The 24,376-nt window shown below is 40.4% G+C and overlaps 2 protein-coding genes across 2 annotated transcripts in view; both read right to left on the bottom strand.

The window, feature by feature from the left end:
• The window catches only part of olfm3b (olfactomedin 3b), an 11,050-nt gene extending 6,146 nt beyond the window's left edge, over window positions 1-4,904 (bottom strand). Inside the window, exon 1 of the mRNA XM_082173747.1 lies at window positions 4,706-4,904. Coding sequence (XP_082029873.1) covers window positions 4,706-4,774 — 69 coding nt within the window. The 5' untranslated portion in view covers window positions 4,775-4,904. The remainder of the gene's footprint in view (window positions 1-4,705) is intronic.
• A 12,350-nt stretch (window positions 4,905-17,254) lies between these two features.
• Window positions 17,255-24,376, bottom strand: part of col11a1b (collagen, type XI, alpha 1b) — a 93,749-nt gene continuing 86,627 nt past the window's right edge. The window contains exons 57-67 of the mRNA XM_082172835.1: window positions 24,261-24,314; window positions 24,112-24,165; window positions 22,559-22,666; window positions 22,344-22,397; window positions 21,797-21,832; window positions 21,670-21,723; window positions 21,294-21,543; window positions 21,002-21,114; window positions 20,822-20,890; window positions 20,011-20,244; window positions 17,255-19,031 (exon numbers count right to left, since the gene is read on the bottom strand). Of these exons, the coding sequence (XP_082028961.1) occupies window positions 18,885-19,031; window positions 20,011-20,244; window positions 20,822-20,890; window positions 21,002-21,114; window positions 21,294-21,543; window positions 21,670-21,723; window positions 21,797-21,832; window positions 22,344-22,397; window positions 22,559-22,666; window positions 24,112-24,165; window positions 24,261-24,314 (1,173 nt within the window). The 3' untranslated portion in view covers window positions 17,255-18,884. The remainder of the gene's footprint in view (window positions 19,032-20,010; window positions 20,245-20,821; window positions 20,891-21,001; window positions 21,115-21,293; window positions 21,544-21,669; window positions 21,724-21,796; window positions 21,833-22,343; window positions 22,398-22,558; window positions 22,667-24,111; window positions 24,166-24,260; window positions 24,315-24,376) is intronic.

The following is a 24,376-nucleotide window of genomic DNA, read 5'->3' as shown; positions in this document are numbered from 1 at the left end:
CGTCTGCCGAGCCTGTGTCTTCGGACAAGATGGCCGCCGCCGAACCCTGTTCACGTCACGCCTGCCGAGCCTGTGTCTTCGGACAAGATGGCCGCCGTCGAGCCAGTGTCTGTTCCTGAGCCGGAGCCAGTGTCTGTTCCTGTTCCTGAGCCGGAGCCAGTGTCTGTTCCTGAGCCGGAGCCAGTGTCTGTTCCTGAGCCGGAGCCAGTGTCTGTTCCTGAGCCGGAGCCAGTGTCTGTTCCTGAGCCCGGAGCCAGTGTCTGTTCCTGCAGTGTCTGTTCCTGAGCCGGAGCCAGTGTCTGTTCCTGAGCCGGAGCCAGTGTCTGTTCCTGAGCGGAGCCAGTGTCTGTTCCTGAGCCGGAGCCAGTGTCTGTTCCTGAGCCGGAGCCAGTGTCTGTTCCTGAGCCGGAGCCAGTGACCGCGACACTGGCGTCTGTTTCTGTTCCTGAGCCGGAGCCAGTGACCGCGACACTGGCGTCTGTTCCTGAGCCCTCAGTGACCGCGACAACTGGCGTCTGTTCCTGAGCCCTCAGTGACCGCGACACTGGCCATTTTGGCCACAGCCATGTGGTGTGTGTGGACTACGCACACACTTGGACCGGTGGTGTCAGTTCCAGTGCCCGAGCCGGTGGTGCCAGTTCCAGTTCCAGTGCCCGAGCCGGTGGTGCCAGTTCCAGTGCCTCAGCCGGTGGTATCTGTTCCTGAACCGGTGGTGTCTGAGCCGGTGGTATCTGTTCCTGAGCCGGTGGTGTCTGCTCTTGAGCCGGTGATATCTATTCCTGAGCCGGTGGTGTCTGCTCCTGAGCCGGTGGTGTCTGCTCCTGAGCCGGTGGTGTCTGCTCCTGAGCCGGTGGTGTCTTGTTCCTGAGCCGGTGGTGCCAGTTTTCAGTTCCAGTGCCTGAGCCGGTGGTGCCAGTTCCAGTGCCTGAGCCGGTGGTGCCAGTTCCAGTGCCTGAGCCGGTGGTGCCAGTTCCAGTGCCTGAGCCGTTGGTGCCAGTGCCTGAGCCGGAGGTGTGCCAGTTCCAGTGCCTGAGCCGGAGGTGCCAGTTCCAGTGCCTGAGCCGGTGGAGTCTGTTCCAGTGCCTGAGCCGGTGGAGTCTGTTCACAGTGCCTGAGCCGGTGGAGTCTGTTCAGTGCCTGAGCCGGTGGAGTCTGTTCCAGTGCCTGAGCCGGTGGAGTCCTGTTCCAGTGCCTGAGCCGGTGGAGTCTGTTCCAGTGCCTGAGCCGGTGGAGTCTGTCCAGTTCCTGAGCCGGTGGAGTCTGTTCCAGTTCCTGAGCCGGTGGAGTCTGTTCCAGTTCCTGAGCCGGTGGAGTCTGTTCCAGTTCCTGAGCCGGTGGAGTCTGTTCCAGTTCCTGAGCCGGTGGAGTCTGTTCCAGTTCCTGAGCCGGTGGAGTCGTCTCCGCCCTGGCCGCCCGAGGGGTCGTCTCCGCCCTGGCCGCCCGAGGGTCTTCTCCGCCCTGGCCGCCGAGGGAGAGTCTGCTCCGCCCTGGCCGCCCGAGGGAGAGTCTGCTCCGCCCCTGGCCGCCCGAGGAGAGTCTGCTCCGCCCTGGCCGCCCGAGGGAGAGTCTGCTCGCCCTGGCCCGCCCGATGGACTCTCTGTTCCGCCCTGGCCTCCAGAACTGTCCATTTTCCTGCCCCACCCCGGTCTGTCTTTTCTGTTTCCCCTGTCCCTCCCGTCCCACCCTGGTCTGTCTTTCCTGTTCCCCCTGTCCCACTCTGGTCTGTCCCTCCCGTCCCGCCCTGGTCTGTCCTTCCCGTCCCGCCCTGGTCTGTCCCTCCCGGCCCTAGTGGAGCGTCTGGTAGCCGCTCCTTTAGGAGGGGGTAATGTCACATGCCTGTCCTGTCTTGTGTAGCACATGCGGTGTTTGTGTTCCTGTCATTGTTTTGACCCCACCCTCCTTGTTATCTTATTATTGGTTTCATTTGCCCCACCTGTTGTTCCTCATTACCTGCCTGATTTGTCCCTTTTATAAGTTCCCTTGTGTTTGCAGTCTGTGTCGGATCGTTGTCTTGTACACGTCTCCCGTTTCCCCGTGACCCGTTTGGTATGTTCACGTTTGAAGTTGTTGTTTGGTATTTTGTAATGTTTTCCCCCTCGTGGGTGTTTGTTTTACGTTGTTCTTTTGTTTATTAAAAATCCCTTTCCTCTGCACTTGAGTTTTCCTTGTTTTCTTAGTTTCCCGTGACACTTATTCAAATAGAAATGAGTGACCATTTTAGAGGGTTTACACACAGGCCTCTGTTCGGGCTAATTCAGAGTTGTTTATAATCAAAGTTATACAATTCCTATTTAAGTTACTTTTGGGTGCAATAACTTTTACATTGAATGTCAAGTCAGTGTTTTAGCAAAAAAAAGGTATGTGTCCAAAAACACGTACTGAGTAGGAGTTACATGACATAAGCTAAATCGTTTACATCTCTGATTCACCCCAAACCAAGATAAAACCTTACAGTAATCTCACAAAATCATGTATTCCATAAGTATGTAATCATGTCAGTGCAATTTAGACAAGTCCAATGGATTCATAGACCCAGAAAACATGGAGTTAGGCAGCAAGATTAATTGACTATAGGTCAAATAATGAAGGAGTTCATTAGTAGAGATATTTTAAGGGCTTCCTGCCCATCTTGGACGCCATCTTGAAAATTACACCTTTCTAGTGGTCAAACTTTGGTAAACTTTTAGTATGTTATTAAGGACACCTAATAATACCAAAAACAGCTGAAAAACCATTTGTCAGAATTTTTTTATGGTTAGGTGTTTTTTTTTTTCATATATGCAGCCGCCTATTATACATAATGATTTTTTAGTAGGGTGTAATCAAACTTTCTGTCTGAAAGGATCCCAAATCGGTGTCTCTGACTGTATAAGACATTATACACTTCATTTGAAATACATTTTCAAATTAATACAAGCACAGGATAAATATAGTTCAGTTTCTATGTACTTCACTGAATATTAATTTGGATTCACACTGATTCATAATTCTGAAACCAATTCAAGCACACACCACTAAAACATGGCAGGCCAAGGTTGCAGTGGGTGTTGCACCCCTCTGCAACACCTTCATGATAAAGCCTCTCTCTCTGCATTCATCCCCTCAAATTTCCCACAATTGTCTGCAACAATAAAAGAGCTTTGTAAACACCCATATTCATTTTTTCCTCTCTCGCAGCGGGCTTTGAAAGGCCGGCTCTGGGGACTAGCCTTTTACAGGCGAGCTGAAAAAGAGAGTTCTTTACACATTCTGGCACACTTCCTCATGCTGCTGCAACTAACAACTAACTGCAATTTCAGCAAATTGTAACATATCCAAGTTGGATGGGTACTTCCTGCTAGTTCACTGCCATTATGAGATATGAGTAGAGGGATTCTGCTCCTCAAATAAGACCTGCAGCTGGGTTAATTAAGCCTGGATGAGAGAGATCCTCATGACAATCTCACAGACAGTACGGATTTCTTTGGTTTCCAGTCACATATGACATGTGAAATTCATGCAGTTATCTTGGTGCTACATGATAAATAGTTGATCTGATCTTGACCCAGTGCTAAAATAAACCCTTAGGAATTGCATACAGATTACTAGTAGTGCTGAGAATAGACTCAGAATGCCAAGGAAGAAAACATTTCCTCATTGAAACTCTTTATCAATTACTATTGAGCTCTCGATATAACAAATGATATTAGTACTAAAATAGTTCATTACAACTTTATATTATGTCTTTAACTATTTACTGTTAAAATTACAATGTTAGCATTCTGTACATACAACACGTGCTGTTACACTGTATATTTAAAACAAATGCATGTAATTACTGTAATTATAGGCTACTCTTGTACTTACTGAAGGAAACATGCATCTTAATTTGCATTGCAGAGTAAACAGTAATATATACTAATATAATAGTTGTAATAGAGTGGAGAAAGGAGATGATGGGGAGAAAAGAGGGGCGGCGGTGGGCTACACAGTAACTCTTGTTCTGTGAAAAGGCACATGCAATATTCATGCACTGTTTATTTGTCCAACAGGGACCCTAATACAAACCTTATTCATAAGGCTATCCCTAACCTTAGTAGCAGCAAATGACAGTTCCTAAGAACAACATACAAGTGCATTGTATCACACGATTTATATTTTAGTGTAAATAGCATTTATCTAAAAAAAAGAAAAGAAAAAAAAAAGACAACTAATATAAAGTGTGACCTAAGGTGAAATAAACAATGCTCGGTACAGGCGGATGCTTAAAACCTTTGAAACAACACCAGAAATAAGAGACCGCAAGCTGAAAGCTTTAATGTAGATCATGCACTGTAACAGAACAGAGGGTCTAACAATATTCTGTGACCATTTGAGCTACACAATCATAGAGAAAGTTACATGAAATGGAAAACACGATTTTTAAACACAATGTTAGGGTATCCCACGTCTTATCCCACGTCTATCAAGATTATTATTTTTTTGTCCCAGTTTAAGTGTTACTGCATTTCCTTCTCTCCATCTCTCTGAGGTTGTCATTAAAATGATATTATCGGAAGAACGCATAATTCTCCTAAGACATCATTAACACTGGCAGCCTTGTTTGTCACTTTGCATATACATTTAGTCTTGCGTATGTTCTATGAGTCACTGGTGTAGTCGGAGCTGGGCTCAGACATGTCAAGTTTCTGTCTAAGTCAGTAAGGTGCGGGTGCGCATCACTCACCGCGGAAGGGCAGTAGCCGAGCAGAGCGAGAAAACACAGCGGTTTCAGCACCACGAACAGCGCCCGCATTCTGCCTCCAGACGAGTCTCCCTCCTACGTCTCTGTTACAAGCGGATTCACTCTCCGATGTTTCAGATCGAGCTTCTCGCCAGTATCTTGGGATCGGGAACCCTCGACAGAACCGCTGAAAGTGCGTGCGCTGTCATCGTCGCTCTGAGCGAAGAAAAGTTTGAGATGTGTGGAGACTCTCAGCGGATATTACATCATTACAGCGTTTCAGTGCGGGGTTACTCTTTCATTAACTAAACTTAATATATCTAAGAGTAAATTAAAGGGATAAAATCACGACTTTTATGTCTTTGCAACGTGAGGAGGAGTAAGGATTAAACATAACCAAAATGTTCATTAGATGTTGCTCAATAGGGGTGAGAATTGAACAGAATCGAACGATGGTTTAACGATGGTTAAAACGATTATTTTAGCACTTTTGGAGAAAATATATCTGGATTTAAGGAATTAAATTGTAGCCTACTTTTTAAAGTAGCATACATTCAATAAAATCATCATTGCTAGAAGCTAAATAAAATTTATTAAACAACAACAAAAAAGGTGGTTATCATTCGTTAATTTTTTTTAACTCTTTCCCCGCCAGCGTTTTTGAAAAAAAAGTTGCCAAACACCCCCAGCATTTTTATTTTGTTTTGTTTTATTTTATTTGGATTATTTGCACAAGTTTCATGGCCCCCAGAATATTGTTGTATGAAAATCTGAACATGCAAAATGTCAAAAGAAAAAACAGGCCCCTCTGCTTTTAAACAAACATAAAACAAATATTAAAAAAATAAAAAGATTATTCTAGCTTCATGCATTCCGTTTTTCTCAACACTTGAATTTGGGTAAGTTTAATAAATAAATAAAAACATCTTGAGCAAAAAGCTGAGAAAAGCGTTTTTTTTTTTTGTCAAATAGCCTACTATACGTAGGCTACCCCGACTTACCCGACTTACCCTACTGGTGTTGTGTCACACCGAATAGCCCAACAGTGCAAGAATACTGTCAGAAAGAATATTGCGCTATTTAAAAAAAAAAAAGAAGAAAATAATAAGAGCGTAGACTGTTATCGGTTTCCAAACCTATTTCTCTCATACTTTTTGAGGTACTGGGTAACCAACACTGCAAAACATTCAATAATGAGTCGCTTCATTAACCAAGCATATCTGCACATTATCTACAGAGACATGTATGCTAAAATTACCTCATCAGAGGTTAGAGCATAAACTTTCACTGCACCTCTGCTCAAAATCTCAATTAGTTGCTTGGCAACATGTGTGGTTAGCCTGTCTTTTTTTAGAGGTAGGCTTGTCTCTTTATCTGTTCCTTTATCAAAAGAGAAAGTATTTTGTTTACTTTAGTGTCATGTCCGTTTAATCAATGTCAGTGAAATATTTGAAGACATTACTGCTCAATTAAAAATAAGTTGGAGGTTTGAATGACGAATGCAGTCATTTAAAAGCCAGGAATGCACCACTGAAATCTGATGGCACCAGCTGGGTGTATATTTTAAAGTTTATTTTAAAACTCTATTCTCCTATATAGCAGAAGCTGCAGGAGTCACCTTGGTCTTTCCAGGAGGTGCCCACCCCTCGAGAACACATCAGTCAAGCTATGTATCAAACCTCAAAACAGCTGCAGACAAGACATCTCAGAGGCTGTCTTCATACCGCAAGCCAACATGTGTCAACCATGAGAGAGAGAGAGAGAGAGAGAGAGAGAGAGAGAGAGAGAGAGAGAGAGAGAGAGAGAAAATCAATATGCCCCAATGAACATTATCTTTCTCGTTATGGGCAGATTTTCAAACACTAAGATTAAAGAAGGGATGAAATATGAACTACATAAGGGTTAAATGCAAGATACTTAAAGTGTACCTAAAATATAGCCTACCTGCAATAGTTTCACTTTAGCACAATCAAATATAATAATATAATATCATCAAATATCAAATCAAATATACTTACAGTAGTATATCTTTAGTTGGACCTCAGCACTATTTCTGGATAACAAAAGTACATTAAGTACAAAGTTAGTTGTTCCAATTTAGCAGACTTTAAGAATACCAATTTAGTACACTAAAAGTACAATTGCAGGGTATTAATATTAAGTACATAAATATGTTAATGTATTAGTAGTATACTTAGCATAAAATAAATGTATTTCTAATAAATTTTGGTATATTTATTTTTCACTAGGGTATGTATATTGGATCTGTGCATTATGTAGTTCTTAAAGTCAGCCTAATATAAGAATCAGTAGAGTATACGTTTTATTCATACAGTGAAGAATATGTTGTTTTTTTATTTTTTTTTATTTGATTATTCAATTTCATACATCAGTGCTGCTTTTAGGCATACCTACTTTACCTGAAACAAGTTTATTTTAGTTGCATCTTTCTTTTATTGTATTTGTCCAATATTGTTTGTTTGTTTGCTTTTTGTATACTGACATTACCATTGCCTTCTGCAATAAAAAAAACGTGATTCAAGGAAAACAATTCAAAATAAATGTTCTGTTTCATTCCTACTGACCACCAGAGGCAGTGTAAACACTATGGATTATCGCAGCGCCAGCTAGATAGGTCGAGAGAATATACCAACAAAGTCACGTGGCGTGACGTATGCTGAGCCCTGGAGGGTTAAAAGCTACAGTAGCTCAGCACTCTGCCTCTTTCGCTTTCTCGCCTGGTTGAGGTTGTATTGGTTGAGTGATTTTCGCACTGTCAAGTGCAGCTTACAAGAGCAGCGAGATTTGTCCTCATAAACTGTGACAGTGTGCATCTACGCCACTTCAAAGGATTTGGAGTAAATTAATAGCATTTTGGTGAGTTTTGTTTTTCGTTTTGAGTTTAAATTGCTTCGTCGGTAACACTGTGCCTCTCGGTGAATCCGGTGGCTTGTGTTTTCCGCGCCTATGAGTTAACGGTGTCCTGTTGACTTATCTATTCAGAGTTTTTTTCCTCGAATTCATGTTACACATTTTGTCCCTCGGTTCAATCCGCCGGCCATTTTAGAAATGTTTTCTCTTTTTCGTGAGATATTTGTTGGCATTACCTGTCGGTTCACCTGAGGGAATCGTTTTATTTTTATTATTTTTTTATCCCGCTTAACTTAACCTTACTGTGCTATCCGAGGGTGTTATTAGCGTGTAACTATGGCTCACAGCTCGATTGCCACTGGTTTTTCACTGACTTGTAAGCTGTGCCCTAATAATCTTCTCCCTGACTGCAGTCATGACATCTGCCCATCGTGTTTGGGTGTTCAACATCTGCGAGAGGCTCTCACGGACCCGTGCATGCACTGCAGCCTTTTGCCTATGTCGGAACGACGGCTCTGTATTGCCGAGTTAGACCCATAATTCAACAGTGAAACTTGGGCAGTTAGATGCAGCCCCTTCGCGCACTCGGAAGCGCAGGGTATTGGCGGCAGCTGGTGCTCCCCTCCCATCTAAGAAGGCCACATGGCGAGGTGATAAACATTCACATGTTGAGAGAAGTTCACTTTCTATGATGGTGTCGGTGCTTTCTTCAGAGATGGCAGAGCTGAAACGCCTGCTTCACTTGCTTCAGTCTGTCACATCTGCTACACCTGTGAAGATAACACAGGAGGATGAGAATGTTCAGAATTAGGGAGCTGGGGAAGAGTCTCTTGATTCCCCTTGTTTTTCTCATCGTTCTGAGTTGGATGTGCTTTCTACAAGTGCTTTAGAATCCTTTTTTCACGCTCATGGGGATACTATGGATGTTGCTGCACAACCAGCACCTCAGGCTGTTTTCACTGGTTACCCAGCAGCGGAGGGGTCTAGTGGGGGGTCAGTTCAGTCATCTGGACAAGCCCAGTCCTCCTCCGATGATACTTTGGCTGTGCTTCGAAAGGCAGTTGCTCGTCTAGGACTTGATGAGTCACCTGTCCAATCTGCCCAAACGAATGTGTTTTTCAGACAGACCACAGCTGCAACTTCTTTTGCCATGCCACCATGTAAGGATTTTGTGGCAGAATTCTCAAATGCTCTCACTGGTTCTGGTCTGCCTAAGTGGCGCTCAAAGATTGCTTGAACACTAGCATCTATGGCTGAAGCAGATTCTATTGGGGTGGGTCGTGCTCCGGAAATAGAGCAGCATGTGACAGCTTTGGTGGTGTCTCCTGATGAAGCTCTACGAGGGAATGTACGATGTCCCAGTGTGCAATGCGATTGTACAGATTCCTTGCTAAAAAGGCATATGAGTCTGTTGCCTAAGTTTCTCTTGCAGAAAACACAACCTGCCAGTTACTTCTTGCTGCCACCAGTACACTGGAACCTGCAAATGCGGATCCCTCTATTTCACAATTTCTGCAAACTGCTCTGTTGGCAACAGGCCATGTGACCCGCAAACTGGGTAGTCTTACAGCCACGCTTCTGGCAGCCAGCCATCAAGTGTGGCTTGCCCAAGCACGGCTGCCGGAGGACTGTAAGAAAACCTTGAGAGATCTTCCATTTGTTCCCAGGCAACTTTTTGGTCCAAATATTCCGTAACTGTTGGAAACATCACTATGCCACATTGGAGCAACATTTCCGTCGGCACGCTACACCTCAGTCACAGCCCCCTCAAAGACCTTGTGTTCCTGAAGATGCGAGAGTTTTTCGCCCACCTCATCGACAGTTTCCAGGAGGACCCCGTCAGCATCCCCCCGTGGCACTAAAAATCGCACACATAAAGCCTGAGACAGTCAGGCTGGCGGTCGATCGTTTTTCTATAGAACAGCTGGAGTACTGGAGATCCAACACAGCAGATCCCTGGGTGTTGACGACTCTGATTGGACTCCGCCCAATTCTCAATTTGAGGCTTCTGAATTTGTTCCTGAAGGTCCTTCCTTTTTGAATGCTGCGCACAGCGGATGTTCTTTGGTCTGTGACAGCAGATGATTGGTTTATAAGTGTCGACCTGAAAGATGCATACTTTCACATCCCAATTGCTGTATATCACAGAAAGTTTCTGCGACGACTGGCTTTTCTGTGCCCCCAGAGAGCGGCAGGCTGTGCAAGACTCCAAACTGCTTTTGAGACATGTGCAGAAGCTGGGGATTTCTGTGAACGAGAAAAAGAGCTGTCTGATTCCAACACAGACCACAACGTTCATAGCAATGACCCTGAATTCCTGCCTAATGTTTGCCTCCCTGTCTCAGGAACGTGTGACGAACATTCTGCAACTTTTGGCTCGCTTTCGCCCAGGTGTGTCTTTGCAGTACGAGGTGGTCCTACAACTGATAGGGAGGTTAACAGCAGCTACAGTGGTGATCCCCCTGGGTTTACTCCACCTCAGACCACTCCAGTTATGTGGCTAGATCCCACCAGATATTGCCATAGGCTGGTTATAATTTCTCACCGTTGCATAAAGTGCGTTGAGGCGGTGGAGACAGGTGGAGTTTCTGAAGGCAGGATCGCCCCTGGGTGTTATTCTCTCTCGTCGGGAGTAATTGGTCACGACAGACGCTTCACTCACAGGATGGGGGGCAATGTGGAATCGGAGGGATATTTGTGGGCGCTGGGCACCGACCCAGGCCACAGAACAAATCAACCTGCTAGAACTAAGGTCAGTGTTCTTGGCTCTAAAGTACTTCATGCCTGTCCTGGCAGGCCGCCATGTTCTCGTTCGGTCCGACAATACCTCAACAGTGTTCCATCTGAACCACCAGGGCGGCACGAGATCCTGCAGGTCTCTACAGCTGACTCATGAGATCCTGACATGGTGTCAGCAACGACTCGCTTCACTGAGGGCAGCTCATATTCCAGGAGCGTGCAACCAGACAGCGGATGCTCTTTCCAGGGATCAAGTACATCCAGGGGAATGGAGGCTTCATCCAGATGTAGTGCAGGAAATCTGGCTACGATTTGGAAAAGCAGAGGTCTTTTTGCTTCAGAGATGACCACTCACTGTCACTCATGGTTCGCAAGGACAGAAGTATCCAGCCCGCTGGGCCAGGATGCGCTGTCTCACGATTCACGAATGGCCGAACTGCCTACTGTATGCGTTTCCACCTCTCCCTCTATTATGGAGACGTTGCACAGATCTCCGAGTGTTACTTGTGGCACCACGATGGCCAGCCAGACATTGGTTTCTGAAGGGCACGCGCCATCTGAACCCTGCTCGGAATCCTCACTTTCTTGTGTGGGATTTGACACTTGTGCTTGCATTCCTGTGCTCACCATAGTTTGAGCCCTTGCAAAGCATTGACATTAAATTGTTGTCCTTGAAGACTAGCTGAGCTACTGTAGCTTTTAACACTCCAGGGCTCAGCATACGCCATGCCACGTGACTTTGTTGGTATATTCTCTCAACCTATCTAGCTGGCACTGCGATAATCCATTGTGTTTACACTGCCTCTGGTGGTCATCCAGAATTCACAGAACCACAGTTACATGCGTAACTAGGGTTTTTTTTTTTTTTTTTTTTTTTTTTACAAAGGTGGATGTGTGATATAGTGCAAGAATAAGGATTGGAACAAAATAATTTTTTGTGTAAAAGATAAACAACTTAGAGTTATGCTCATTTAACAGCATTTGTAGCAATGTCGTTTTACAAAATAATAATACTTAATAATACTAACAATAATAATCCATACAAACAAATATATTGGTTAGTGAGGCACATACAGGTATGTAAGTGAATGGGATCAAATAGGACCATAGGGTCAGTCATCAAACACTGAACTGGACTAGATCCAAAAACCAACAGTATAAACACAAAGGGGTCTGAGACCACATTCTTAAGTGGACCAAATAAGGATCCGAGTCCTCTTTCAGGGACAGGGAAAGTGTGAACGTAAAGAGAACTGGGTCCTTTTTCACTTGGTTCACCTCTTGATCCACTTAAAGGAGTCTGAGTTTGGTTCTTTTAAAGAGGACTCAAGTGTGAAAACACACTGGTATCTGGATGTGAGACTCATGGTCACACATAGGAGGGAGAAAAAGGCATTCCACACATTAGAGATAAACTATGGTCCACGATCTGACAATTCCCTAGAGGATACCAAAGTTTCTGAATACCTGGTTGAACATAGCCTCAGTAGTTTCCATTGCAGTTGGAAGCCCTTGTAAAGGTATCAACGTGCAGGCCTTGGAGAAACGGTCTACGATTACCAGGATGAAGTGTATCCGTCTGATTCGGAGAGGTAAGAAAGAAAATCCACCCCCAGGTATGACCAGGGGCGACAAGGAAAGGGCAGAGTTTACCAATCGGCAGATGGCGTGGGACCTTGGATGTGGCACACTCCTAACAGCCTTGGACTTATCGCCGGATGTCATTGGCCATTGGATAATTTTTGTGATCTGTTAGTACTGTGAAGGGGTGTCTGGCTCCTTCCAACCAGTGAAAACTGCAGTCCTGAGGAGCATTTTCACAAAAATCCATAACTGAGAAACTAGATGGCACCTGTTGCGTTTGTATGTAACAACAGGGAGCGAGTTTGCGGATGAGAGACATGAAAGTAGCGCCGGTTTCATTTACCCAGATCAGCGTTGCCATGGACGACTGTGATATCAGGAAAGGCATGGCACAATTGACCAATTAGAATTAAGTAAAAACAGAATAATACATTGGGCATTGAATCGGCATGAAATTGAAGTTGTGATAGTCTTGTGATGTACTGTATATCAAGAAAACAAGAAATATAATTTTTTTAGGGCGGGACTTGATTTTGTCCTTCAGGAATTGATTGGATTATTGTGGTTTGCTATTGATGTGATGTCATGTGAGTGACAGGTTGTCCCGCCCTTGCACCAATGAACATATCATCAAAGAAGATAAGAGATGATGCTGCAAGAGGGAGGGGAAGTTATTTTTATTAAAGATTATGAGGACACATGAATTAAAAAAAATTATAATAATGATGTGCAGAGATAAATAATTTATAACAAATACTGCAATATTTCATAAAAAAATGTAGTTCATGGTGACTTTAAGTATTTATTTTGCTAGGTAGCCTACAGTATATATTATATCAAAAGCCTTTAAGTGAATTTTCAGTCAAAGGCCTTTCTTTAAGTTTTCATGTGTGTCCTTTCAAGAAGAAAGGGACTTTCATCCCAACTATTGAGGAAGATAAAAGTCTGATGGTGTTTCACAGTGCGCTGAATAGTCTCCTCTCTGACACCTGTTTGTTTTCAAGAGGTCGCACAGGTGCACAGAACATTTGGTTCCCTCAACAGGTCTTCACTAATGGCCTGGTTGCCTTTGATTGCGGTTCATGTTGTAGTGGCGTCGGAAAAGCACAAAAAGTTTTTGAATTAAAGGAGACTGTGTTAATAAAAGAGTGAGAAAGAGTAAAAGGCCACTGCACGCTGAGCCAATGACCCAGCAGGTTGCAATGTACATCGCCTGAATCACACTAACACATTAACTCTGGGCACGTTTGTGTCTGGCAGCTGGCCACAGCTGATGCCTGCTAGAGCTCTGAATGAAAGGTGTTCCCAACAGGAGCGGGATGCCAGACACACACACACTCACACACACACACACACACACACACACACACACACACGCGCGCACACATTTACGAACAGACTTTATTCATGAGCTGGAGCGGCTGCACCAGTCATTATTCAGACAGGAGCTGTCTCAATAAAGGCAAATAAGCTTTGCTGATTTATTTTGGACACTGTCTTAGGCACATCAAACATGGAGGTGGCAAGAAAGCCAAAGATAATAGACTTTCTGCTCATAGAACACTTGGCTATAAATCCATTTTCCTTTTCATATTATGACAGCTGCTGTTCTTTGAATATTGTATGTTGAATTTAGTGTAATCCACATGGTATTACTGTACCTGTCAATACCCAAGAAAGCATTACAAGAAAGAATACAAAATATGTTTTTTGTTGTTGTTGTTGTTTTTTTAAGAATTAAGAGGCAGGATGAACACAAACAAGATTTAAGCCTTTGCCAGAAAGTTTGTGTCCTGTGAAATGAGCTAACTGTAAAACATACCGGCCATGACTAAACAGAAAATGTAATGATGATTAAACAAGCTCCAGATCTGGATAAGAGCAGTGACTCACAGAGGACAAATAAACACTTTTGTCATGTGTCGTTGCTCATCATTTGAGCTTTTCTCCTCCTCCAAATCTGTCATTCTCCATTTCGATCACTATGTTTGTATATACTGCCACTGCTCAGTGAGCTAAAGTTAATTAAATATTTATAATCATATTACTTTTTGGTTGTTGGTGGCTACTTTGTTACAGGCATAAGTGCATGATTATCCTTAACATTTATATTAAACCATCCTCCCAAACATATAGTTTTGGGGTCTGTGAGTTTTAAATGAATACACAATTCATTTTATTCAGCAAGGATGCATTAAGACTTTTACATAGTTCCAAAAGATTTAAAGATTTATTCTGGTCTTTTGTACTTTCTCTTCATCAAAGAATCCTAAAAATAAAGTATCATGGTTTCCACAAATATATTAAGCAACATAACTGTTTTCACCATTCATAATAACAGGAAATGTTTCTTGAGCACCGAATCAGCATATTAGAATGGATCATGTGATTGAAGACTAGCCTTGACAAAAAACATTATTTTAAAAAAAATATATGAACATATAAAACAGTCATTTTAAATTGTAATAATATTGCACAATTTGTTTTTACTGTATTTTTGATTAAAGTAATGCAGCCTTGGTGAGCTTAGAGACTTCTAATGCAATGTTTAATGCACTTCATGTTGTTAATAACAACGACTGGAATATATTTTCTTTCTCTTTGTTCTTTAATATTAATATGGTACAAGATTATAAAAAAGTTTTATATTGATTCTATTACCTAAAATGTGTAATGTAATGGATTACGTTACTAACTACAATTTTTGTCATGTAATTTGGAATTAGTAACGGACTACAATTTGTATGTTATCTACCCAGCACTGCATCCCAACTATCGAGGAAGATAAAAGTCTGATGTTTTTTCACAGTGTGTTGAATAAGCTCTCTGACACCTGTTTGATTTCAAGAGCTGTGCTGAGGTCACACAGGTGCGAGCGCAGGACATTTGGACATTTCTTCATTAATGACCTGCTTGCCTTTTATTACAGTTCATGTTGAAATATAGCCTCATTGTATAGTGAATCCATTGAAAACAACAGTATTTTTCAGTAATATTATAATATGATATACATATTTTATTGTATGATATAACTTCAGCATTCTGACTAGGAGTGTGTGGTGTACATTGATTCTCATTTTAGAGTGTGTAAACAGCACAAGAAGATGATTTGGCTCAGATTTGGCTCATCAGGTCATAGTGCTAGCTAAAAATACTTTTTCCATAAGCAACAACAGTTGACTATACCGATCTGTTCTGTAATATTTACACTGCTTTGTTGCCAAATTTAGGGAAACAACTTGTATACACTAATCCAAAAAATGAAGAAAATAATAAAAATCATGGCACCCATGCAGATTCCCACACTATTAAAGTCATGTGAGCAAATGTACATTTTCAATAACTTTTTGGGTTTGTATTACAACCATAGAGAATAGTGGTTTTGGACATTTGACGTTTACTGTTGTTTGTATTATTCAAAATATAATCCAAAGAGTAATGAAATATGTATTCCAAATTATTATGCAAATGGCATATCAGTAGGATTTCAGTACAATAAACATTCAGATTTTAGTTTTTCAAAGAAAGTGTTTGTTTGTTTTATTTCTCAAATCCTTAGAGAACTCATATCAATCTCAGACAGGTTTGTTAAATAGTTTGCTAGGTCTTCTTAGGTAAATGGAAACCCTACTTAAAGAAGTTGTTCCACATTATTAAGCAAGTCCCAGTTCTCCTGCAATATGGGGAGATAATGTTTTTTAAAAGGGCAGCTATAAGAAAAAAGCCACTGTTGAGCAGCAAACAGGTATTTGAAGCCGCTGGTGTCTCTGGAGTCTCAAAAACCTCCCCATGCAGGCTGACAGTTGTGCATTAAGTTTGCATTTCTGTCACATAACCAAAACATAAGAAAAACAAACTTAGATAAGACAACACAAATATGCTAAAACAACTAAAAATCAAGATATTTCTTAGTATTTGACCATTTTTATAAGAATAAACATGTTTCTAGTGGTGTATTCAAATATTTAGGCTTTTCTGCTTTACTTCTTTCACAAGTATTTTGTTGTATTGCTTGTAGTTAAATGTTTGCTTTCATATTTTTGTTATACAAAACGGGATTTAGCATGAATCATATCTTTGCACATCAATGTTTTTTTTTACAAGAAGAATGACCTCAAACTATTAGAATTTAATTACAGCACAATTCATCAATCAAAGAACAGAAAAGCAAAATAGATCAACAAAAGGCTGATCTAATGCCAGGTCCTTGAATGTACGTCTGTAATTGAATTAATGTTTGCTATTCCAAATACAGTTTAAATTCATAGCGGCTGTGAATACTGTACTGACCCCTGATTGATGACTATCACCATCAAAGCCCTGACCCTCTTCAGGCACATATGAAGAGGTGTACAGGGTTCCCAACCATCACATTTTCCAGTCTATCCTGGGGGGGATTTTCATTTGTATGTACCAATTGGAATTTCAATATTTAACTTTACATTTAAAGCCCTGGAAATCAAAATGGTTAATTTCCCTGACATTTCCAGGGTTTCTACTCTCATAGAATATTATACCACTTTCCTCTTTATACTTTCAGCCTTGTGTGCACTAATATTTTTTTTTTATCCAAAAAAGTATTCCATCCTCAGACCAAAAACTCTGCATCCATTAGTTGAATAAACACATGACTGTGTTAAAGTGGTCATGAAACAGGAGTTGCAATAGTCTTTTCTTCCCTATTGTGACTTGAATCCCAGTGAAACGGCTTCTGGAGCAAAAACGTAGGGCTGGACTTGATTGTGTCCATTGGGAACTGATTGGATGGTTGTGTTTTGATATTGCTGTGATGTCATGTGAGTGACAGGTTGTCCCGCCCTCAAGCCAGTAAACACATCATCAGAGAAGTCACTGCAATAGTAAGGGGAAGTTATTTTGATTAAAGATAATGAGGGCACCTGAATAAAAAAAATAATAATGATGTGCATGGATAAATCATTTATCAAAAATACTGCACTATGTTTCATTAAAAACAAAATGTCAATTTTGATTTTATGGTGACTAACATCCAAGGTAAGCAGGTGCTCATAGCATTGTGTTGTTGAATCAGGTGAATTATCACAGCCAGTTTCCGCTCCAGCGGCTGAATAATCACTTCTGTTCAGCTGTAGCACCATGACAACATCAGCTTTAAAGAAACAGCAAATCTTCTAGATTTCAGCTTTATAGCATCATTCTGTGAGATTGAAACTAAAAGATTTAGTGGAAAATCAACAAGACATTCCTCATAAATCAAACATGCTTTACATCCAATGACATTATGGCTTAAATGATGTGATTGAGTGAGTGGTTTTCAATTGGACAGATCAATCCTTGTTGGTTTGAGCAAAACTGAAACAGTAGATTATCTACTTGAAATGTAATCGATCATTTATTCCAAGTTTTACATAAATTATAAGTATGTTACACAGACGTGTAAATTCTGAGTCTATTGTCATATATTTGAAAGGTTTTCAGGGACACAGACAGAACCGCAAAAACAATGGAGAAAGCAATGGAGAAAGATAAAGCAATCAAAACAGCTTACAGAACCACACAACCTGAACACATTTTACCACAGAAACTTTAAATATAAAGACAAAAGCGTTTGCACATACAGCACAGGACAAAAAAATCCATGACTGAGTGAATCACACAGATATGATTCATACAAAGAGTAAACAATTATCACTTTTAATACAATACTGTCCAGAATCCGTATTTAATACTGACGAAAAGCAACTCAAAATAGTTGTTTCTGTTATATATCTAAAAGGGTTAATATTATAGCAATCACAAAATAACCAAACAAAAGTTTAACAAATAGTCTTTTTTTTATTTTTAAATTCCCTGCCTCAAATATATAAACTTGATTCTCTAACCAAGGCTCTGTATGTACAGGGTTGAACATCTTTGAATTGGATACGTCTTTTAAGAGATTGAGGTATACTGTCAAGAAATTCAATCTGACATCAAGTTACTTTTCATCAAGTTTCTTTAGCATTGTAGAGTCACCGATTACCACAGCATCACTGCTACCACTTGAGAACAAAAGGAAGCTGGTGGAAATCTGCAAACCTCAGGAAGACAGGAAAACTCACGTTCAGCTAGTCCTTCACTACATAAGACATGCCTGCATATTCCTGGATAAAATTGAAACTCCAAGTGCTTAAAATTGGTCACTATTTACTAAATGGATACTTTATAATTACAAATTTGGATGGTTTGTAATGCTGACTTTATTAGTTGGCAGGGACACTTGAATGATTGACATCTTGTGGAAAAATTCTGTTGCACTTTTGATTTTCAAACATGGAGAAAAACTCTCTCTTTATGGTTATCAATATTTCATCAGATCAATTTTGATACACATGCAAGACTTAAAGGCAATTGCGAAAGAACAGTATTGTACAAAATAATAATTACAGTATTACCAAAAATGCACTTTCAATAGCACCTTAAGTGTTTGGGTGTTTACAACAAGAGCACACCACTGTGGTCGTCTTTCTCTGAGCAGCACCTGGAGGAGGATCCGTAAAGGATACAGGGAAAATATTAGTAGGAACAGGATTGGGAATACATTGGATAGGGGTTGGGGAAGGATTGAGATCAAGAGTGAATGGTGCTGGGATAAAAAAAAACAAGGTTTAAGACTTGAATTGGAGAAATAAAAATGAGTTTGGAAATGGGAAAAGAATCCTACAGGCTCTAGGCTGGGTAGAGCAGTGAGATGATAAAGGAGAGGGTCCTCCTCCTTCTCCTGAAAGTGCGCCATTGTCCACCAGGTAGTTCATGTCCTCTCTCTCGGTTTTATTCCAATTGCAGGTTTTCAGTCGTGTGACTGGGATCCCACCAGGGCGATGAATATTCCATTTCAGATTACACAGTGCGGGTGCTGGTGTGTGTGTTTGTGGCGCAAGGAGGGGGCGGGTCGGGGGTCTCTTGGCTGGCCACACTCCTTGACCTTTGCCATAAAGTTGGAGTGGGTGGGGGGGGGGGGGGGGGTCCTTTAGCCGATGAAGCAGACAGGGCCTACCTCAAAGCCAAACCTTTGACTGGATTCCCCAAAGTCATTCAACATGACATCGATGATGGGCACCTGGTCGATGCGAGGAGTGTTAATTTCCATCACAGACTTAGAATATCCCTGCTTCAGCTGAAACAGAAAGAGATGAATAGTATGTTATTACTGCAAACTGTTTTAAGCAGCATTATACAACCAGTTGCGGAGCCAGGGGGGTGTATGGGGTGGCACTGAACATCCCTGACATCTGATTGGCCATCCCGTGTGCCACACCAAAGTTGAATTCTCGTCCGGTGTGCATTATAGCCTATTTATACTAAAATACCACTGCTCTACTTTTAAAACATGTTATATTGCTTAACTGACATAGTATTGGTTATTGACTGATATTAGAGTTTTTTTTCATTTATTGGTATCAGCCTGTAGACCTTATGCACCAGAGAAACAAGCGAATCTTCAGAATTTTGTGTTAGAACTTGCATTTTTTCGGTCGCTCTGTATATTACTATGGCATCGCTGTCGAAAAGTAATTAGCTGGTGAAGTGGATTTACTTATTGTAGAGTTTACGAAAGTTATCATGAGCATTGTAATATTTGAATCGGATGTCACAACAAATGTCAGTAGACCGGGGAGATTTTAAAACGAGCGGTTCATTCATAAATCCGTAAGATCTTACATTAATGCTGTGGAAATACCGGAAGACAAGAGCACAGTGCTGAAGAGGGGTGAGGCTACATACGGTCTATATTGGATAGTTTAATTGTACATCCTCTATTTTTACATTAAGATTACCTTTGCCATCATCTAAAGTACTTTTTTAATTTTTTTATTTAATACACCTTTTAAAAGTATACTAACAAATCTCAAAATTAATATAAAATTTTCATACTGTACATTTGTATGTTGTGATGCCAAAATTCACTTTTAGGATTTAAAGCGACTGACTTTAGGTAATTTATTAGTTAATTAGTAAATTTGTTCATTTTCTTTCTGATAATACAGATTTTAATATCTGCCATTTTTTTACTATAAATTTTAAATAATTCTTGGTTTATCGTATCATCCAAAATTGTTCAGCATGACCAGCAAAGAGATCAACAGCAGTCTTACCGAGCAGCCATCTGAAAGAGCCTTGATGAAGGGGTTGTTGTCATAGGACATTTCCTCATCATTAGAGCCCAGGAAGCGCAGCGCATTGTCATAGTTGTCAGCCTTGGCGTCATACCAGGCCACAGACTGATGGCATATGTATGTGAAGTTCTGCCGAGCAGAAGAGCTCAGCAACTTGAGGAACGTCATCTGGACTGAGTTTATCGAGCCCTCTTCAACATCCACATAAGACAACTGAGACACAGGGAACACAGGGATCAAACATCTGATGAAGGAGAACTTTCAATTTTGGATGAAGTATTGTAGGGATGAAAATCGATTGACTTTGTCTGGTTCTAGATCCAATAAACAATTATTTTAGTACTTTTTAAAAAGCAACTTTCAATAATTAGTTCTAATATAAAAATTTGAATTTAGCAAAATTCCATTTTTGAATTTTTTTTATTCTAGTGCAACAAAACTTGTGTTTCAGTAAGTTAATAATTGTTCAAACTGGTTTAGTAAGCGAGCCAAACTAACAACATGAATTTGAAACTGTCTTTCATTTGCTAATCAAATCAATGTGAAGTTGCCTTTCGGTTTGCATTGGCAGAAGAATGCAGATGTTAACAGAACTATGATATAAGAAGATAATTCATTTCCAGAATAAAACAAAAACAAAAACTGAAACGGTCAGAATAAAAAACAGTTCTTGATTCCCAACCCTGAGCTACTGTCACCCTTCAAGCAATAGAGACATTCACAACCAAATTGCTGAGCTTTGATTCAAAGTTTATGAAATTTATAATGGAAGAGAAAAATGGGCACTTACGATTTTTCCACGCTTGAATTCACTGAACCAAGATCCTGGGGACTCCTTTGGCCAGTTTGATATTCTAACCTGGAATAAATGGAAACTGTGATCAAATAATTCACCAAGATAATACAATTCTTTATTTTTGATTTATATTACTACCAATCATGAGATTTAGCAGAGATGAGTTCCTCTCACCCCTGAGGATTTCTTATCAGGGAAAATGCAAGTTTCTCCTCCTGCAGTGAAGTTACAGTACACTTTAAAGGCGTCTCCTATGCATCCCATATTTGGATCGATCCAGTAATGTCCTAAAGTCAAAAACATGTTAAAATTGAAACAAAAATTGCCCCAATTAAAGGGAGAAGTTATTCTTTATCTTTGATTATTAAGCCTAGTTAACTTCAAACAGACTTAACTGACTCTTGTTTCTGTCAAACTGATAATTCTGCCTTATCTTTGCTAAAGAATCCGCATTACTCTCTCTCACCATCAGGGAAGTCTGGTTGGCTGAGCTGCAGGTCTTTGCAGGTTCTGGCAGGGTTATCCTCAGTTCCCAGAGGGAACTTCATGCGTTCAATGTCCTGCTTGAGGTTGTTGAGGGATCCAAACACATCCTCCATTCCCTCCATAACATAATCTATCATTCCCGCTGCTTCATCATCCTGCATGTCGGGTGACCTCCTCGATTTTTTATTTGTCTGGATGGGGAGGGGTTGGATGATGTCACCAGCTGGGCCCTAGTGATAGATATTCAAAATAAATAATTGACAATTCTGTAGGGTCTGCTTCAATCCCGCTGGAGACATATGGATGTCAATTTGATTTTCAGCAGAGCTCAAAATGCATTACAATATTTTTCTTACCGGAGGACCTGGTGGTCCAATCAAGCCAGGCTCTCCCTTCTGGCCAGCTGAACCCTTGGGAAACAAAAACACGGTTAATTTACACTGGAAAAAATAACCATGTGTAATGGAAAGGTTCAGCACTTACAGATGATCCTTTGGATCCCTTTTGTCCTTGAGTGCCCTGAAGATAGAGACAACAAAGAAATCAATTAAGCAAATGTAAAGGTAGCCAAATGTAAAAAAATAAATAAAAAAACATTCACCATGTTTACATGCACAATGCAAAAATGCATTAACCTGATTGTCGGATTTCAAGAATCTTAATCTGGTTTTGGCAAAGAATGTCAGTATGTCTGTTTTAATCAGAATTTTGTCATGTGCAACATGTGTTGTACAAATGTAAAATTAATGTAAAAACATTCATATAATCTAAAAAGAGTTAATGAAATAATTCATAAAAATATTTAATTACTGACTAAAATAACTAAAATGCAGTGGTATGAATGGAAAAAGTAGGTGAGCATGCCAAATGAGAATAGCTTGCTGATAACATGTATTGATGAGGATTATTCCTCTATACTCCTAATAGCTGTGGAATAAAGGTTTGACCAGAAAATGGGCCTTAATCAGAAAATTATACACACACAAATATGGTCAATGTCAGTGCTAGAGTAAAACACAAAACTGCTTACAGGAATACCAGGAGGACCTGGAGGACCGAGTGGACCAGGAGTACCAACGGGACCCTGAAGTCAATAAGCAATTAAACATTTTCAGGGCAAAATCAAGGCACAATTTTAATGAACACTTCTAAATGTTTATTCTTAAATAACAGCATCTATCTAGCAGACAAAAGCACATTGGAACCCTGAACTAACTCAGGTGTATTTAAAGAGCAGTAACTCACAGAGTCCCCCTTGCCTCCACCGAGCCCCTGAGGTCCTTGCAGTCCTCTGTCACCCTTCTCTCCCGACTCACCAGGAGGACCGATCAGACCAATCAGACCTGGATGACCCTGGAGGAGTAAAAGGAAACTTTAATACTAAATTGCGGGTTTTAATACTGGAGTAAAACATACATAGGCCTACACTATATTTCGCAGACTTTTTACATAAAACATACAGACAACATTTTCTGTGAGAAATCACATTCCATAGATGCGTTTGATTAATCGCAAGTTGTATTTAACCCAGAATTATTTGGCAGACGAAAATTGCCAATCAATCAGTCAATCGATACAAACCTCAGATTGAAGGCTGAAATGGCAAACAATGAATTTTATCATGTACAAAATAAAGCACTGTTTGGCTACCACAGTCCACATGTACAATATAAATCATATTTAATGCACAGAGAATTTGGTCAAGTGCTTTAGTTTATATTCAACACCTGATATTTACAGCCACAGCTACTGTACTTGGCTCTCCACAATATAAATACAGAAAACACTCATCTCAGCGCGTCTCCTCTCATAAAACAGATTTACAGAGATATGCCGCATTGATTATGTGTTGCAGGCAGAGTAACAGTTAAATCATTGTCTGACACTGTATTTAATCTACAGCACTAAGAGCTTGTTTATGCCTTGTCATTGTGTGAAATAGAGATGCCAGTAGGGCCAGTTGCTCTCGCATCTTAAACTTTCAACTGGGCTCAGCATTATTGTAAATATACATGGTTTTGTTTAGCAGAGGAAACATTTTTTTATATTGTAGAAACTCATTGGAGATGTTTATGGCACCAATGTAAATATAGGAATTACTATCCAAAAGTTTGGGGTAAAAGCAGTAATACTGTGAAATATTGTTAAGAAAATTATTTACTTACTAAAAATTTTACTTTTACTTTAATGATGCTGAAAATTCAGCTTTGCCATAACATAATTAAAATAAATTACTCCAGTCTTCAGTGTTACATGATCATTCCGAAAATAGTCTAAGATGCTGATTTGCTGCTCAAGAAAAATTTATTATTATTATTATTATCATTTTTCAAGATTCTCTGATGAATAGTTCAAAATAACATCATTTTTTAAATAGATTTCTTGATAACACTTTATTTTACAGTGTCTTTGTTACATATGTTACATGTACTTACATAGTAATAACAGTAAATGATGCATTATTACATGCAACTAACCCTCAACCAAATCCTAATCCTACCCTAACCCTATAAGTGAGTACATGTAGTTAATTAATATTACTAAGTACTTAAATGTGTAATTACACTGTAACAATGACACCTTAAAATAAAGTGTAACCGATTTCTTTTGTAACATTATAAATGTCTGTTACTTTTGATCAGTTTAAATCATCCCTGCTAAATAAAAGTATTAATTTCTTTAGAAAAAGAATACACGATGTTTTATTTTATTTTATTTTTTAACTTAAATTCTCTATTGGCATGTACCATTTGCAGTAGTCTTGTTTTTGTGCTTTAAAAATACTATTTAAAACATACCTTCTCACCCTTAGTACCAGGGTCACCTTTCAAGCCAGGAAGACCAGGAGGACCCTAGAATTTGTCAAGACACACAAATATGTCCTATTTAAGTCTACATTCATTAGTCTGAGTAAACAACATAATGGTGTCTGATTGTATCTTCTTACCAATGGTCCAGGAGGACCGTCCTGGCCAGCAGCTCCAGGAAGTCCCTGTTCACCCTGAAAGAGTAGACAGAAACCATCAGCCCATTAATACAAACCCAAATAAGCAAAAATTAATG

The sequence above is a fragment of the Leuciscus leuciscus genome (genome assembly GCF_965113295.1).
Source record: "Leuciscus leuciscus genome assembly, chromosome: 6".
Taxonomy (NCBI): Eukaryota; Metazoa; Chordata; class Actinopteri; order Cypriniformes; family Leuciscidae; genus Leuciscus; species Leuciscus leuciscus.
Note: the sequence above shows the minus strand (reverse complement) of the source record. Positions and strands in the feature narration are given on the sequence as shown.